This window comes from Mercenaria mercenaria, chromosome 13 (assembly GCF_021730395.1).
Source record: "Mercenaria mercenaria strain notata chromosome 13, MADL_Memer_1, whole genome shotgun sequence".
Lineage (NCBI taxonomy): Eukaryota > Metazoa > Mollusca > Bivalvia > Venerida > Veneridae > Mercenaria > Mercenaria mercenaria.
The window spans coordinates 72,001,841-72,020,855 of record NC_069373.1 but is presented as its reverse complement, the minus strand read 5'-3'; the positions used below and the strand labels follow the sequence as shown (position 1 = coordinate 72,020,855).

Genomic DNA, 19,015 nt, shown 5'->3' with positions numbered 1-19,015 from the left:
CAGGTCCACGGTTTATATATGTTCCGGTTTGATTGAGTCTGTTCATGAGCAGTAATGGAAAATGCAACACTGCCCACGCCCCCTAGCACCGGCCTAAGCAGTATTCAATCTTCAAATCTAAATGAGTTGAAATCAATGCTCCCGAAGGACCAGAAAATATAACAACACTGAGATGAAGTCGGGGAGACTTGTTTCCAACTGTGCTTTAGTTTTTCAAAATAAAATAAAATAATATAATAAGCCAAGTTTTATTGTCATAGCTTTTATTTTGTAATGTCATTTAAACTCTGTACATTTTAAGTAAAATACTTTTTTTTCTTAAATTACATCTTAATGTTTTTCTAAGACCGTACAACCATTCAGTTTAAAGACATAATGCTGATTTTTGTTTAACACATTACTATAGACCCAAAATGTCCCCTGTGCACCTTTTCATTTGTTAGGTGTCATATTTCTTGATTATTCTAGTTGCGATGATGTTTAACTTATGTATATGGTTATATCTATACTTTATATATTCAATAGAAAGACCTTACCCACCTAAAATAGGAAACATTATACCATTCTTCTGGAAGATTTATCGAAGTTTTGAAAGATTTACCTGTCATCTAATATACACATATTTGGGAACCCGCTTGATAAAATGTTAAATTATATTACGAAGAACCTGCATCCCCGGTTACCCAAGTTCTTTATATTATTTTTCCTGGAATGTAAGTTACAAGGGTTAGAAAGCAGCTTTCAGCTTCATATATACAGGACTGTAAAACATTTACAAAGTCAAAAGTGATATTCTTGTACATCCTCTTCTGACATTACCTTTCATTGTTTGCACTTTTTCGAAGGGACCTGTCTTCAACTAAACATGTTAAAACATCAATTTTAGTGCTTCTTAAAGCACTAAAGTTTACCCAATTGTGTTACTGTTCACTAGTAAATGTTATGTTGTTGAAAGAATTTTACTTATTATGAACGTCTACTAGAAACATATTTTTGCTGCAATTTGTCTCCTGTGCACCTTTTCAGTAGCATTTACAAAGTATGTATGAATGTTACTATTCCATTGTCATTGTACCATTCACGAGATTTTGTCATTTTTACACTTTGTATTATGTGATAAATGCAACCTTTGTGATTACAATGTGTCAGTTATGCTTTAAGTCACTTATTTTTCATTTAAAGCATTACATGCTATTGAATTTTTATGTTTTTGTTGTGAAAAGTTTGATTTATATAGTCATTTCTTAGTATACCCCGATTTTTTGATCACCAGCAGTCTTTTTTATGAACAGAAAACTAATAATGAATTAATATAAATACTGTTTTTCAATATGTATCCCCTGTGCACCTGTAAAAGAAATCAACACTGAGTGGAACAATTTGGCAATTAAAATCAATGGACATTCTTGCACTTTGGCAGGTAATTTATAATCATATAGAATGTGAGAAAAAAGGTAGACTTTGTAATAATTTGTTCATTATTTTTCATTCAGCAAAAACTTTTTCAGTTGAATTTTTAAGTTTTATTGTAAAAACAATTTTTGTATTAATTTCATAGAATACCCTAATTGTTTGATAGGATCTATATAAAGCTGATCACCAATAATCTTTTTTTTATGAGCAGAAGATTAATAATGAATTAAATATAAACACCGTTTTTCAATGTGTGCTCCCCCGCCCTTGTACACCTATAAAATAACTCAATATTAAATGGAAAATTTTGGCAATTAAAATCATGGACATTCTTGAAATTTGTCATAAAAAGATCCGTCAAGTACAATAGTTCAAACCCATGGAAGGTTTATTTTGAGTGCTAAATGTCTGACCCCTGAAGTTGTTAAACCCATAAAGTATATCATATGAAAAGCAGAAATAAATCGTGGTATCACGAGGAAAATTTTAATGACATTGTGTACTGTACTCTCGAACAGGGTATTACATGTGCATCTTCAGACAGTTACAGATCATTGTAGTTTATAAATGATCTACATTAAAAAGAAAATAATTATTTAACATGAAATCGTGTATCTCAACTTGCTGATTTATCGAAACTAGGAATCTGAATGATGGATTGACTATATCTGGTATTTTGCTGGATGAAAGGCTATTGCCAGGATGGTCCGTTTAGAACTTCTTTTGAAATAAATTTTACTGAAGGCAAATATTGTTGATAACATCTCTTTGTACACAATCTTGTGGAAGTTTTATACATGTATTTATCAAAAAACATTATGAGCAAATGTTTAAGTATGTGTATTAAAGCCCCTCAGAAAACATTGAAAAAAAATCAATTCACTGCAGGTGCGAAGCGGAAGTTGTTGAACATTCGATCATGAGCTCTATGTATATACATTGTAAAGGCTTACTGTAACTGTACACAGAAAATATAGAGTGATTTGAAATATTTCTAGAATGCTGCCATTTTTCGTGCTCTGGTCATTATGTTGGTACACTGGCCAATCACAGACCGTCGTTCAGACGCAGGAACGCAACAAAATGGGTCATGACGTGAATGACGTCATCAAAATTAGGTGCTGTGCAGCAGACGAATGTTATCCATCGCAACCAAAAGTTGCTTCTCTGAATAAAAAATTGAAAGGCAGAGTTGTTCTTCCGCATATGTACGAGTACATCAACCAGTCACATATGTACAACACAAATGAACAGAGGTATGTTAACACATGTGTTGTCAAAATGTATCAGAAACTTGCGTTTGATATTTCTTTTAGCACATCAAGCAGCTAAACATGTATAGTGGTTAGGAGAATACATTAAGTTGAGATATCCTCCAAAAGTTGTAAAAAGGACAAAAGAAAAAAAAAAAAAAAAAACAATGTTGCAAAGCCCGGAAGGTAGGTTTTCAAGGTTACATAAAAACCTAGTCCATCTTTCGCAGAGGTTTTCTTTCGAAGTATGTTTAACACTATAGATCTTTAGATCATTCTGATAACATTATATAAACATAAACTGTATTTCGTAAATTTTCCTAAATAATGCTTTATTCTAGCATACACTGTGCTTATTTAATTGCAAATGTATCTCTTGCTAAAACTAGTATATCAGTTTTAATAACTATTTCAGGTTACATCACATAATAACGAGTGCCGTTTCAAATTTTAATACTGAATAGATTGGACACTGGACAATAGTTTTGACCAATGATCGGCAAGCCATTCAAGTATTTTGTTTCATTACATCAGACATAACTGTTCATTAGGTTTTACTAATATTTTTACTTTAGCACTGAATAGCACATCAAATAATACAAAATATGTTTATTCCAAAGGTATCCAAGTATAGTGAGTATGGTAAACTCAAAGGAGGACATAAAAGAAACAATCCTGTTTTCTCGAAAGTACAACTTGCACGTGACAATTAGAAGTTCAGGTCATAACTATGTTTGAAGATCTACATGGGATGGAAGTATTAACATAAACTTGTCTGAAATGAAAGAGTACGAGGTCAAACTTAATTCTAGTAGAAACGAACATGGAGAAATCAAAGTGCAGACCGGACTGACTTGGGCAGAAATATATAAAATGGTAAGACAAGTGTACATGTACTACTTTATGCTGACTTCCCCCTGTGTGTTCTACTACTTTCATTGTGGCCATTTAAAGATAGTAACAGTGGATTAAATATCCACAAACGAGAATTGGTATATCATATTTTTATCAGGAGTACAGAGTATCATATGTCAAAAATGTTTCAAATATTACAATCCACAAACACAAAGTGTGTATCAAAACATATTTTTATATACTTAAACTATATACAGACATAAAAGATGACTGATACTTAAGATGTGGTTTAGAGCAGAAACGTGATCGATTTAAACATGAAAAAGAAATTATATGTCTCGCGGAATAATTTCACAAGGGGTTTCTCTGGCTTCCATTATCTATTTTAAGACCCAGTTCATTTATACTTGACAGATACACGGACATAACGTTTCCCTATTTCTCAAGATTCTGGCTGGGCGTATGCCACACAAACTTCGTTTTTTCTACTAACTAGATATAAATGAAGGTTCATTTTAATATATGAATCCAAATTAAGCTACTGAGTGTGTTCTTTTTTCAATTCATAGAAACGGTCTTAACCTTCAAGTTCTGATTTAAATTTCGATATTTCATATTTCTTTTGGCACATACTTTTCGAGTAGCGTGCAACCATAAGTTTTGAACTACTATAACAAGTGCTATTTTTTCCGCCAGAACTACAATTAAGTTTTAACCAGCCATATCAGATATATCTAATGATAATCGTAAAACGTTGAGATTACAATGATCATCATCACTATCAGGGTTGGGGTCGGCGCGAGGCGATTCCAACGGTTACGAGCTAGTTTGCGCCGCCTGACTTTGGCTAATTTTCACCGTGGAAGCTAGCACTTTATTTTTCTTATTCTTTTTTTGTGTGTATTTTTTTTCAATTTATATAAAATTTTCCACTGTATAAATTAGTAAAATTACATACTTCGACATGGTGACGTATTATCGCCTTCATCGAACACACATCATACATTCTTTCCATAAAAGTCTAAGTCTGCACCCCTTCGTCGATAATCTTTATTAATCATACGCATGCTTTTATCATGAGCAAAATACCGCCAGTATTTATATACTTATGCTCGGAAACCTGGCACATTTTCTGTAGCACATTTTTGAAAATAAATCTATTCATTCTCTCACAAAGGCTGTTACATTCTTTGCTGTAAGATATGGTAAACAGCTGTTTAGGACCACCACCAACAACAACAACAAGAATGTTGGACCAAGAGCCTGTAAACTTTACCTATAAGTTATGATATAAACTGGCTACCTCTATCACTTAAGATTTCAGAAGGAAAAACCTACTCTCGAGAATTCTTCTAATAATGTTTCATTTTCTACCTCTGCACAATGTGTAATAAAATCAGCTACGGTCAGTGAACTGGTAACAGTTTCCTTTTCCTGGCACAGGCGCGTGTAATTGGCTCAAACAAATCAACAACAACACGTCTAAATGGAGCATTGATGATTGGCATCTCTCCAAGAGGTATCCTTTGAACTCTAACTTTCGGTACTGACAAACATTGCATGGACTCTTGGCTTATTGCAGGAGTATACTGCAGCTTTTAAAAGAAGAGTTTTACAGAGGTCCATGATAATGATTTATCTCAGAGATTCAGTCGTGCATCTGCTGTACAATGAACGTCTGCCTGTTTGTATATTAAAACATATATATCATATATATGTCAGAAATTTTAGTTATAGATTTTGGCGCCATATAACCTATGCTGTGTTGGTGCGCCGTAAAACCCAAATAAATAAATAAATTAGTTATAGATTTGATGTTTTTTCTACAGCTTGATCAAACCTACAATCGAACCATTGTAGGCGGAAGTAGCCATACAGTGACACCTGGTGGGTATACGCTGGGCGGAGGACACAATCCAATCTCAAGGTCACTTGGATACGCAGTTGACAATGTTCTTGAAGTCCAGGTATATCTTATTTTTCACTTATTCTTTACATGTTTAAATGCATTAGCACAGTCTGAAAAACCGACAGTAGTCATTACACATACTGGCATAAGGATTTCAATGCATGACTCCTGTACGGTAATAACGAGATTTAACGTAACCAACCCGTATATAAGACAAATAACAACCAGTTACGAGAGCCCGTCAACGTCTACAATCAGCTATCAACTCAAAATATTAATCCTCTGCATGAATTGAGGACCTGATATAATTTTAAGATACATTTTTGTAAATAAGATTTAAACGTTTGAAAGCTTATGAAGACATCATTTAACTACTTATCTACACAAAAAGAATATGCCCTGAAATGTTAAAGTGTATTAATAGAACTAACTAGTTTTAAGTATGATATTATTTTCCAGAATCAGTATTTAAGGAAATAAAAAAGTATCATTCTGAGCCAGTTACCTTGTAAATGTATATAAAATAGGACGGATAATAATAAGTTCACCTTATTGTAATACCACTATATTTCATCTCCACATAAGCCCTCATCAGTCCTTTGTTTCACAAATTGGCGCAGACCGTGAGATATGAGAAAATCGGAAATAGGCAAATATACATATATATATGCATCTGCTGAAATATGGAACCCGAATTATTGTGACGACTGCGTCTAGCGCTGAAATAATTTTGAAGCTACCCAAGCGCTATCGCACTTTCCCACTATAAAAAGGGTTGTGCATAGAACGGTTACATCATCAAACTTCCTTTGTGCTATCATTTGGGACGTGGAGGGATAGTTTGTGAGATTTGGGAGTGTGAGGTACCAATGTACAGTTGGTAGCGTCACAGTTACAGTGCTAGCAGAAATATAACAAAATGCCCACTACCATAGCAAATATAACTTTTGTCTCATCAACGAATAAAATGACTTTTTTGTCTCAATATTGCCTTCTGCATCCATAGATTTGTGAATAAATCAGTAGAGAGTTTTTTGTTGTTTTCGCAAGATCGCAAGATCCAAATTTTCCGCACTTATGGAACCTATCGGATACAAGCTAAAGTATATTTTGTGCACTTTTGTCAAATAAAAAAATGAAGAGACACTGTAACATGTGTTCTTCAATTAACATAAAATTAGCAACTGTTCAATAACAACTGTTCAATAAGTAACACTAAGGTGTAGGCGCTGGTGTGAGACAAGGTAAAAGATATCACATTTGCTATTCTCAGTATACTTAAATGACCTGCATAGATATTTTGTAAATAATGGTACATAGCAGTCTCATGTAATGTAGAAAATGTTGTCATAAATTACTTACGATGCAGAATCAGCTACAAATCTACATTCAGCAATAAATATACATGCACCATACGGCATTGAATGGAAACTCAAGCTAAATGTTTCTCAAACAAAACTTTTGAATTTTAGTAACGGTAGACCAAGAGCATGTAAATTTTATAATACAACAGAGATGTTAGAATTAAGAGTATAAATATTTAGGTATGCTTCTTTAGTAGAAGTGGTTCGTTTTATAAAGCAGCTTGAGATACCTAAACAAGTAAGTCACGTACAGCTTATTTAAAAATAAAACTGTTTTCAAAGATTGTCAGACCTATCCCATAATATGGCTGTGAAATTCGGGGCTTTGAAAACAGTGATGTTATTGAGCGAGTTCAACTCAAATTTCGAAAGGATATTCTGCAACTCTACATCAAATCTTATGGTATTTGCCGAAACTGGCATGGTGCAAATTAACAGTGATATTAAAACAAGAGTAATAGATTGGTCAAGACTTGTAAAAACAGAATATATAGATAGAAAACTATCCTCTGATATCTACAGTTTCTTGCATTTTGAAAATCTTCGCCGCTATGCTCTCTTGGTTTTCAAATCGCCACCCAAGCTTGTAAAAACTATGAAGATTTATACCTGTTTGCTTCCTCGGACAGTTAGGCACATGTAGATCGCAGTCCAAAAATAGATATCAAACGCGCAATTTATTTCTTCTGTCTGCGTGCGTACGTGCACACATGTATGTGCGTTTAACGTCCTGTAGTGAGCTTTCTATGTTCTGCACTAGTTTTCACAGTAACATACAACTTACTCACATGAATCAGGGGTGGAGGACATATGACTTAAGAAATATTGTCAATAAATATTGAAATATTTGTTACTGGGTATACAATGCATTTTTAGCATATTTAATAGATCATACTATGTTATTTTGTAAAGCATTACTTTTAGTACATGTACACTGCGCTCCGTTCAATGAAAGCGTACAATTTTGACTAAATGTTTTCATCTAGTATCATTTTATTGATAAGCTAGCTTATTTTTGTGGTTTTAGTATAGCGAACATGATAAGTAAACATGAAATAATTATCATGTAATATAAATGTAGTTAGAATATCAATATATGTTATATAGGCTGTCTTAGCAGACGGTAGAATAGCAACGTGTACAGAGTCAGGTTGCAAACTTGAAGAACTTGATGGCTCAACGTCAACAGACAACGGGGATTTATTTTGGGCAATGCGTGGTGGTGGAGGCGGGACTTTCGGAGTGGTGGTTTATTTTGTTTTCAAATTGCACCCAATGCCTTCGGGGATGGTCATAGTGAATACATGGATGCCTCTAAAAATAGACCAATATGATATAGACGTCTGCGGAAAGCTTTTATCTGCTCTTGGTAGCCTAGTAACTTCAATGCCAAGGGAATGGAGAGGCTATTATATACTAAGAAATAGCAAAAAAATACATCAAGGTATCACAATGACTGGGAGTTTGCAGTTGGCAATGAACAAGTTTGGTCCTTGGGATGGTACAGAAGAGAATGTTTTTGAAGAGTTCATTAACATTGGTAAACAGCTTCAAATCAATGTGACATTCACTAATATAAGCAGTTTCTGGGAATATGAGAAAAAACGTGATTAATCCACCTATAACTAGAATCTATCTAGTTGGTACTATGCTGCAGCCAGACAAAGTCAACGAGGACCTTGTAACATTCATTCAGCAAGAATTTCTCACGAACTTCAAAGATATTTATCTTGGATGTACAGGAATTTCGCTTGGAGGTAAGGTTCAACACGTAGCGTTTATGCTAAAATCTGTATTAGACACAGATTATATGAAAAATGAAGTTTAAACAGTTTTATATCTCTAACTGATGTTTATGTTGTGATTTGCTGCAAGTTGAATTTTGTTATTCACAAGTTAGTATTTTAAATTTCCTGACATTTTGGTTTAACCGACAATCAAATCGAGCCATGTTAGAATTTAAGATAAAACTTTAGTAGCCAAGTTTGAAACATGAATGACTATAATTCCACTGCAAGCAAACAAGTTTGACATTTGAATATCTAAATATTGTGGCTACTTCAGGCAAAACAACAGAATTCGCAATAGAATCAACTCCACTCAATCCTGGTTATAGAACTTCTGTTTCATGTTTAACGTGCTACGTGGCACTAGCTAGTCCGACGAAACAAACATGGTTTGACCAGTCACAACAAGACGATATTTGGATCCCTCTTGCCGACGCATTGAGTGAGAGACTTCGTAGATTTGGCACTGGCATGTACGTCAACGAACCAACAAAAAATAATCCAAATTGGCGTGAAGATTTCTGGGGCAACCACTACTCTAGGTTACTGCAAATCAAGCGTCGTTAAGAACTTGAAAACGTTTTTACGTGCCATCACTGTGTCAGGTCTGAGAGCAAGGGACACTCTACAACTTACTGGACGTCGTCTGGTGAAGTGAACAACGTTAACGCTATCTTTACGATGCTTTTCCTCTTCTTTAAATTCTTTATTCCTTGTTTTATTGTATAATACAAAAATGATTTAATATGACAACATGTAAACATTTTAGGCGCTATCTTTTTTGTTTTCACATTTCCACCTGCACATGGGTCCTATTGTGAAAACACTTTTATCACATAGTTCATGTGCTTTATACTTCTAGTATAGCATCCGTTTGTATGAGTATATTTTGAATGTGTCAAATTACAAAAAAAGTATAACTTCATTATCAGTTATGACATAGAACAATAGTCTAACAAAGATGTCTCCTGACTGAATAAATGCATACTTACAATCTGATGTAAGCAGTGTCATAGTCCTGATATACAATTTGAAAAAAAGCAGTACTGGAAATCAGGAGAAAATGTGTCATTGTTTAAAATTATTTTGATAAAATAGCTTCTAGTATAAACTGAGCAAGATCAAAATAATTTTTCAGTGTTTTGTATACTTGAAAGGTTTCGAAACAAAATGACAACACCTGAGGAATGTTGAGTAACTTATAAGTATGGCGGCATATTTCTCCCGCGATAGTTCAAAGATTATCTTGATACAGCAATGTATCTCAATAGCCGAAGGCTTCCTGGAAATATAACTGCGATAATTTACATAAATTTATATTATCATCTTTATACCTTTTGCATATTACCGTGATAGCTACCTAGCTAACTCGTGGCAGAAATATGCCATCCAAGAATTATTATAATGCAATCTAAATACAAAAGATTTTTCGTTCAATTACATTCTATATTAAACTTTATAGTTCACTGAAATCATTTAGAAAACTGGAGAGGATTAAACATATTGGACATTTTCAGCTACTTTAAAATTTCGTATTTTTGTGTAAAAACAAATGTACAAAATTCATGATGTCTTCATCAGAAAATAAACTAGTCAAGTCGACAGACTGTAAAACATAATTGTAAACAAGTCAACGACGAAGGAAGATAAAATTCCTTTCGGCAGCTCAAAACGACGCTGGTTCTCAGCTTGCAAAGGCAATAGCAATTGAATTATAATTGCTTGCACAGAAAGCAAGGTAAAAACTGCCTCTATGGTATTCGATGATTTCGGTCTTTTTCATTGTTTTTACAAAGTTCTAGCCCACTTTCACTGTGAATTTGCAGGTTCTAGTTTTATTCATTGAGAAAATGTCTACATATGCGTTATTGCTAAACAGCAAAGTTCATGGGAGCATTTTCAGAGGGGTTTGTTTTCCATAGATTATGTTTCTTATATAATGTAAATAACATCTCAATATACTTTTTTTATATATTTGGTTACTAACTGGCTATAGATCTATATAGTTTTTATATCATTTAAATCATCCAAAGTACTGAAAAATGAGGTCTACATATTTAATTGTTTACATGAAATAAAGAAAGAACTAAATTATATGGTTTATATTTCTGACCGATAAAACGAGACAAGATAAGTTTGTCTGTTAAAGTACCAAATATACTTTTTATAAGCGTCAGGGTGTCTGTCGCCCATAAGACAAAATCAATATGGCCGCCAAAATTCCACACTCACATCAAAAGTCCAATTTTAACGATTTCAAGAGAACAACATTCTTTATATTTGCTCTCTCTCGCCACTGCAGTTCTATTTATGACACGACAAAGGAAGACAACGCATAAGCTTGATTGAACATGTCTGACTCCTGTAGAGCCAGACGATTTATTAAAAGGCACAAATTGATACCAAAAGTTACTAAATATTAAACAGTAAAAATAATACGAGATGTATAACATGACGTGACATGAAATTGGACAAGCCAAAAGTCAGACAAGCCGAAAGTCCAGGTTAACATTCCTGAAAATAACGTATATTATATGAATTAAATGTATATAAGAAAGCTTAAGAAACTGCGAGCCGGCTGCCCCAACCCTAACTATACGCTCATCTTTTAATATATATATTTTCTTTTGGAGAGCAAGGGGGGAGGTAGTGGATTTCCAATGCTGCAAACAGAATGGTGTCCCCACCCCTTAACTTTCTTGGTTTACAATACAATGTACTAACATTACTCTGATTGCGATGTTAAATTGAAATGTACAATGAATGACTTTGCAAAATGTGGGAGCAGAAGAACACCAGAATACATATTAATGTGAAAATGTAATAGAGGCGACCAAACAGGTGGGTGGTGGGGAAGGACGAGGAAAGCTAAAATCCTCGGTAAAAACTTCTTTCTTTTGCAAGGGACGCCATGACATCAAAACGAGGTTGGAATATCAGTTAGGTTGGTAGGTCTAAGACTATTAAATTCGTTTATAGGTAAAAGGACTTAAAGCCACCTGCTCGGTACTACCCTGAATAATATAATACTGACTTAGCAAATATAAATAACTTTATGTCGTTACACTACATAAATTATTATTTGACGTGACATCTTTAGATATTTTTTATTAATTTCATTGACCAGCTCTAGCCACCCAAGAAACTGACTAGGAAAAAATTGAACAAATAGATATTTTTCAAGATTTCACTAAAACTACAAAATGTGATGTCCTTAAACTTTGCATATATATTAAGGCATATGTTTACAACATATATAATAAAAAATGGCACCAGAAAATTTAAAATATATAACTTTAAGAATATTTATTGGTTTCTGCTGATAAACTTTCTCGGGAGTATTTTGAGTTATATTTTTCGGAACAACTCAAACAATATTTGCTCAGTAAGGCTCAAATTTTCAGCAAGGTTTCATCATAATGTACTCTTTAATGTGCGATAATAGAACATGGTAACTGAAGCTATTTATTTAGATATTTGCAATAAGCAAAATATGTCACTGCCAAAACCAAAGAAGTTTACCACATATGCACGGTTCTAAATCCACTCATGTAATTTTGATAGAATGAGTACACTTTAAAGATCTGATGAAAACTTAAGCATACAACTGCAAAGTTTCAGCAGAAGTCTGTATTTTTTCCTGGCTAAAGTTACGACAAGCAATAACAAACTAAGATTCATTCTTGAATTTTCTGCATAAAATTAATTGTTATATTGTCTAAGATCACTTCTCAGATTTCCAACCTGAGATTCTGAAGTACAAATATCAATGTAAGATCACTGACCCAGAAGACTATGAATCAACTAAATCAGAAAACGTTCTGTTTACTACAATATACGTCCAGATACAAATGCAAAGTACCAACTGAAAATGCTATCATTAATGAATCTGAAATCTGCATCATCAACTGTTCTTTCTGTAAGTCGTCTTTTGTCAACTGCCAAAATTCACTTTCTTGACTGAGATTAAAATGATAAATGATAAAATTAAATAGATAAATAGATTCACCTTATGATAAATGTTGGGCCTTAATTTCAAATTTATAAACAAGCTATGAAACAAATTTCCGTAAGAAAAGATTGTTTAACGGTTGTAATACATACTGACTGGTTATATCCTTTTGTGTTGGAAAAACTTCCCCCATTTATGAATACAAACAACAAGGGATAACATTTCAAGGGCTCCAATGTGCAACTGTCTATTTAAAATAGGTGTTGGTAATAAAGCATGAAAGAAGTACCCTTTCCGAAATCCGCCACACCCAGTTTAAAATTTCATGAAGTCTTTCAGAGGTAATCTCCATTATCATTTAAAGCCTGTTCAACCAAACACCCCAAACGGACATAACATGCAGGGGAACAACTCTTATCTGCCGCTTCTTCTATGCCGCTGCATTCTTACACTTTACCTAAAGCCAGATACACCATTTCTGCAGAATCTGATTTCCCTACCCCTGCAAAATCATCGAGATATACCAATGCTGAAAAACATGAATGATATATAACATTAGTCACACTTTGACAAATGCTTGCAGCACTGCGTAACCCATTGACAGAACTGTGTCACAAAATATGTGTTTCTCCCATACAACTGAAACTAAATTATACGAGATTTGTCATTATGTTCTCCTTAAAACTTTCTTGAACATCAAAGCACCTTTTCCTTTAGCTAAAATAAGCATAATTAAACTACTGGGATCTAAAATGACTCTTCTCTCGGACATTGACTTAAGGGGACCGAATTCAAAAATTTTCAATTAAATAATGTTCAACCGGATTATGCTTGAAAGGTCCGATAAGTACTTCATATTTCATTTTCTTGACTAGATATTTTTCTATTTCTTGTGGGAATTCTGTACAACCTTTATAGTTTATATACTGACAGGGGAACACTCATTTCCGTTACCTTCAAAACCTATTGGAAGCCCAAATTCTACCAGATCACACTCTATTAAATCATTTAATTGAAAATAAGATAACCGTGGCCGCATAAATTCTGTATTAAATCTTTCATTGAGCTTGCTCCTTCAAAATATTATTTATCCGAATCTTTTACAAAGTTGTGCAGACTGACCTTTTGATTTGCCTTTGAAAACCTATCACAGTTATCACTTCTGTACATACAATTCTCATTTTGGTTACAAATTAGATAATCTAATTTAGGATTCAAGTTTTTTTCCTATTTTTTTCATTACTTCTTTAAAGACATTTAGAAATAAAAATATCTTCTATTTTTTCCTCTTTTGAACATTTGTTTCATATGTTCACTGTAGGACGTCTTTCGGGTTATTTCATATGCACAATATCTGACGTCACTAACCTGTTGATGCTGAGTTATTTCATATGTACAGAATGAATGTGACGTTACACATCAACTGGTGTTGGATTATTTCATGTATGCACAATATGTGACGTCACACGCTCATTGATATTTAGGTTATTGCATGTCGAAGGTTCAACGCAATAAGGGCGTATCTATATATGATAATCATATGTAGATACGCCCTTATTGCGTTAAACCCTCGATGTGCGACAATATGCGACGTTACACATCAATTGATTTCATATGTATAATAAATATATGACGTCACACATCCTTTTATGTTTGGATTATATCATATATACAATCAAAGAAGATAATAAAGCTTTTATGTTTGGTTTATTTCATATGTACAATATGCAACGTTACACATCCATTGACTTGAGTTGTTTCATATCTACAATATAGGACGTCACACACTGTCTTGATTTTTTTTATATACACAAAATATGACGTCACAAATTCTTTAATGTTTGGATTATTTCATACGCACAAACTATGACGTCATACATTCATTTGGGTTATTTCATATATACAATATAGGACGTCATCCATAAGCACACAATATGACGTCACACATCCTTTTATGCTTTGATTATATTATGCAAATAATATGTTTCCTATTTGCATGAAAAATGAGGATTAAGTTAATAATTTATAATGCTAATTACGCAAATGAATTATCTTTTTTTCTATATCTACAAAATTCTCTCCGTTTTATCATAATTATGATATTAAACAATTACCTGTTAATATTCGGTCATTTGCCCGACATTATTCAACATTTTACCAGTCCTGATAAACACTGTATTAACATTCTAATTAAGTTATGCTGTTTATGAGAGATGTAATAACTGTCATGCATGAAATACGCTGTAGGTTTTGTGTGTCTTCTTTATTGATGGTTAGGATATTTAGGAAGAAAAAGTTCCTTTAAACTTAAAGAATTTATTTATTTTCCATTTTAATACGTACTGAGAAAAAGTGATAAAATTTGAACAACGGGGTGGAAGAAAAACGGTAAGTGTTTTAATTCGCAATATGTTTGTCTATAGATTACTTCTTACTGGATGTGTAGGTACTGTCAAACAATTGATTAAAGACGTTCTGTCAAGAATTTTCTGTTTGAGTATGAATTACATCGGGCATGTAAACTTGCAATGCTTAATAGCAAACCGCATTTCCTAACATGTTTTAGTGGAACTGTTCTCCCTCCCAATGTGTAATATAAACTAATATTTATTACCAGCTGCATGTGCTGCGCGTGCATTTCATAAAGTTTTATTAACTGAGTGAAATAAGCCAGTTTGTTTCATTAAACAATCCTCCTTGTTTCCATTTAAGTTGGAGAAACACCCCCAGGAGAAAATGTTCCTACATAAAACTGCTTTTGTTACTTATATAATATTAATATCGAATACAAGTGTCTGAAAACGGTGTCGTTTTAAAGTCCTTTAGTTCTCCAGAACGTAATATATGGCAATCACCTGTGTCATTTGATCTTCCGGTATGGTCTTGACCTTGACCTATTTTTTAGATATACAGACACGAATGTTTTAGTTTTCGCTTCAGATTGACAACAAAATGTATCACTGCGTTTCTAGATGCCTTGAAACGAAATCATCTATGTTCCTGAGACTAAGAAAATAAGAGAATTTTGGCATTTTAATATGACCTTGACCTTTAGTCATATTTGCTGAAAGCTTCACTTCTTATGTGTATTTTCAAGTTGATAATAGTAAACCTGTATTTTTAGTCTAGCATGATGGACAACATTGAGTTCGACAATATTGAGCGGTCGCAAAATGCAAAGAGCAGTTTATCTTCGAGAACTATGGACAAAGGAAAAAGAAACAATTCTGTCCTTGGTCGAATGAAGCGAGTGATTTCATCACCCTTGTTCGACTTTAATGAGGAGACATCAAAAGGCGTTGAAAATTACCATAGCAACAGGTTTGAGCTTGGCGTTGGAGAAAGACTCGACCAGGATATCAATCAAAACATTATTCAGTTCCGAAATGTCTCGAGTGCTAACCTGCTGAGGAAGAGAAGCCTCGCTCCGAAGGTACAGGAAAGTTATATCGGCGATGTACGGAAGCGTTTTCGGTTCTATACAGTTCTAGATCCGAATCAACTTTCAGGTAATTTCAAATCATATAAAAATATACAAAATTACAGGCGGAATTAATACAAAATCCATATTTCCATCTTTAAGAAAGATTGAAAGAACAGAGATTTATTCAGTACTCAGTCTACGGCTGTTACGATATCACATCTTCCGAGCAGTTGTTGGCATTGTCCCTCATTGCTGTGAGTTTAAAATCCAGCAAATAATCCATCTAACTGGCTTACTATAGGTTGTTGGTTTTACAAAACGGTTCTGCGTGGAGGGGCACCTAGAGCCTTTCTCCACCATTAATACTCAATTGTATTTATAAATGTATTATTTTTGTCCGATTTGGATATTTCCGATATAGCGCTGTATTGTCTCAGAGAAAGAAAGTTTAAGCTGGACTTAATTTGTTTGATTCCCAATTAGACTGTTAAACTGCGCGTGTTCGGGTTTCAGTGCCATTAGAGCGTCATAATTCATATCTTCGTGCGGCATGCATTTGCAGGGCAAATTAATTCTCAAAATGTAGTAACTTTTAAGTTATGTTTTCGTAGTGTACAGTTAGAAATATATGAATTCTCTAACAAGACGCAATTCTTACGGTCCTCAAGCCAGAAAAAAAAGCCAAGACCTGATGGGAAAGTTAGACTTGGGCATTTTATAAAAATAATGCTAACCCGTAACAGAAACAATTATAGCAACGGAAAAGTTTATTATTCACTTTCTAGCTTCCTTGCATAAGTCTCTTTTCTTTAAGTGAGTACCTCGACTTGAATTGCAATCTTTTGTGTTTGTTCCTGATCGTCAGAAAAAAAAACAACTTTTTGGATACAAATGTATTTCTTTATAAAATTTGTATTTTGAATTTGTTCCTTTTTAAATATCTGGGTGGACGGAAATCACGAGTTATACCTTTCTTATGGTCAAATGAAGAGCGGGAGCAGTCTGGTCTATCACATATTGGCGAATAGGTTACTGAACACTAATGTTTCTTTTGGGCTGCCCAAAGAAATCAAAATTGATGCTGGTTTTCTGTTTAATTTCACTGTGGATGTTCTTTTTTGTTGTTGACTTTTTGGTAAAAAATGAGAGAGAATGTTGTGTTTGGTGAAGTAAAACTCAGGGCTGTTATATTTCGATCTTTTCAGATCGTTCAGCACGACTTTTATGTCGTGTCATTAGTACTGTTTAGTTTCTCAGTTTGAGCATTTCGGCCTGGGTGGTTCCAATACGCCCGCTTTCATAGCTTTCGGTGTTGTAAGCTTTCGGTGTTGTATAATCGCCCCTTGGATACGGTGCCTGCTTTTTTAATTTTGTCTTTTGGCAGTTCCTGTGATATGTAGGCTCCATAAACACAGATCCCCTTTCTAAATTCCATTATTTTTAAGTTCTGTCCATTGTTTTCTCGTTTAGGGCAAACCCATTATTTTAACTGGGGACCATATGCCGATTTTTTATGGAATTACACGCTAGTGTATCATTGAAGGTTCCATGTGCACCGCCGTATGAACACATCTGCGGATGTCTCTAAATTTTTTTTTGTACTTGTAGCATGTGTAAATATTGAGTTCTGCTCAACCCGGGGCTAGAGGGTATGGACGGTAGCATGTATTTCCACTACCGTCCATGAACAGACTCAATCAAACCGAGTCTGCAACATTTTCGTGTTTGTCGTGTTGAGCGACCTGTGGAGTTTCCACCGCCGTATGAACACATCTGTGGATGTCTAAAATTGTTGTTTGTACTTGTAGCATGTGTAAATGCTGAGTTCTGCTCAACCTCGGGCTATATAGAGGGCATGGACGGTAGCATGCATTTCCACTACCGTCCATGAACAGACTCAATCAAACCGAGCCTGCAACATTTTCGGTTTTGTCGTGTTTAGCGACCTGTGGAGTTTCCACATTTTGGAGGGTGATTTCTATGTAACCGCGCAGAATTTAGGCAGGAACAGACTGTCTCAAAACTAATTCGTATAGATCCGCGGTAAAATGTAGTTCAATGCGGAATAATTTACCACCTAGCTCTGACGTCATTATCGTTACAGACTGGAAAAGTTGGTCTACTCTATCTATTGACAAGGAAATTCATTGATGCAAGCATCAAAGACGCCGCCAAGTGTTGTGTCTGAAGTACATTTATTGCAATATGAGAAATCACCTAATCATTACTTTATTAGTCTGACTGGCTACAAGTTAACAACATTAGCACATAAAACAATATATGTTATGAACTGTTTAAAACATGAAGAATAAACATGATAGAAAAGTTTTACCATGCAATATAAATCCTCTACCTGCAATGACATTAACATTGCGAGTAGGTGGTCCCTTTACAAACAAAATTAAAGTAATTATTTCACTAACTAAGGTCACCTCCTGTGAAAAGTTCTTATATGCAGGAGCGTGTGTATGAAGTTTCACAGAAATGCAGTTTGTTGGGAAATGAGGAAATGTTGAAATTATTTCAAAGTTGTGGTTCACAGAAACCATTATTTTTATTATCATGTAATGTAATGAGTGTTTTCTATTTACTGATGAAGTTTTATGGACCTTAGTCACCTACATTATAGATTTCAGAATGCAGGTTATACACAGCAATATACTGTTTCCCTTGCCAAAAACAACCAAAAATTTTGTCCAAGAAAAAAATGATATAACATAAATAATCTCTATATTGCCCCTATTCACAAAGCATGAATCTTTCTTATATACTTTTGAATATCATAGAATTCATTTTTTTTTCGGACGAACGATAAACTTGAAGTCCTCGTTGAACTGTAAGGTTACTAGGAGTATGTCAGTGTCTAGTTCAAATCTAATATTACAAGAAATTTAGCAAGCATAATAACCCACTGCCAAAGTGTAGAAAATATTTCAATGAAAATGTTTTTTTTTTTTTTTGTTTTTTTTTTCTTTTCTTTTTTTTTTGTCAGGAATGGACAAATACAAAAACTATCTATTAAATTGAAAAGAAAAAAGAAAAAAAAAAAAAAGAAGCA

General features: G+C 33.9%; 1 protein-coding gene across 1 annotated transcript; it reads left to right on the top strand.

Annotated features, from left to right (window-relative positions):
* The first annotated feature begins 2,496 nt into the window (after positions 1 to 2,496).
* Positions 2,497 to 8,408, top strand: LOC128547788 (uncharacterized). The gene is made up of 4 exons (XM_053520977.1): positions 2,497 to 2,669; positions 3,287 to 3,398; positions 5,351 to 5,488; positions 7,902 to 8,408. The coding sequence occupies exons 1-4, from the start codon at positions 2,497 to 2,499 to the stop codon at positions 8,406 to 8,408; spliced, it is 930 nt and encodes a 309-aa protein (XP_053376952.1).
* The last annotated feature ends 10,607 nt before the right edge of the window (positions 8,409 to 19,015 follow it).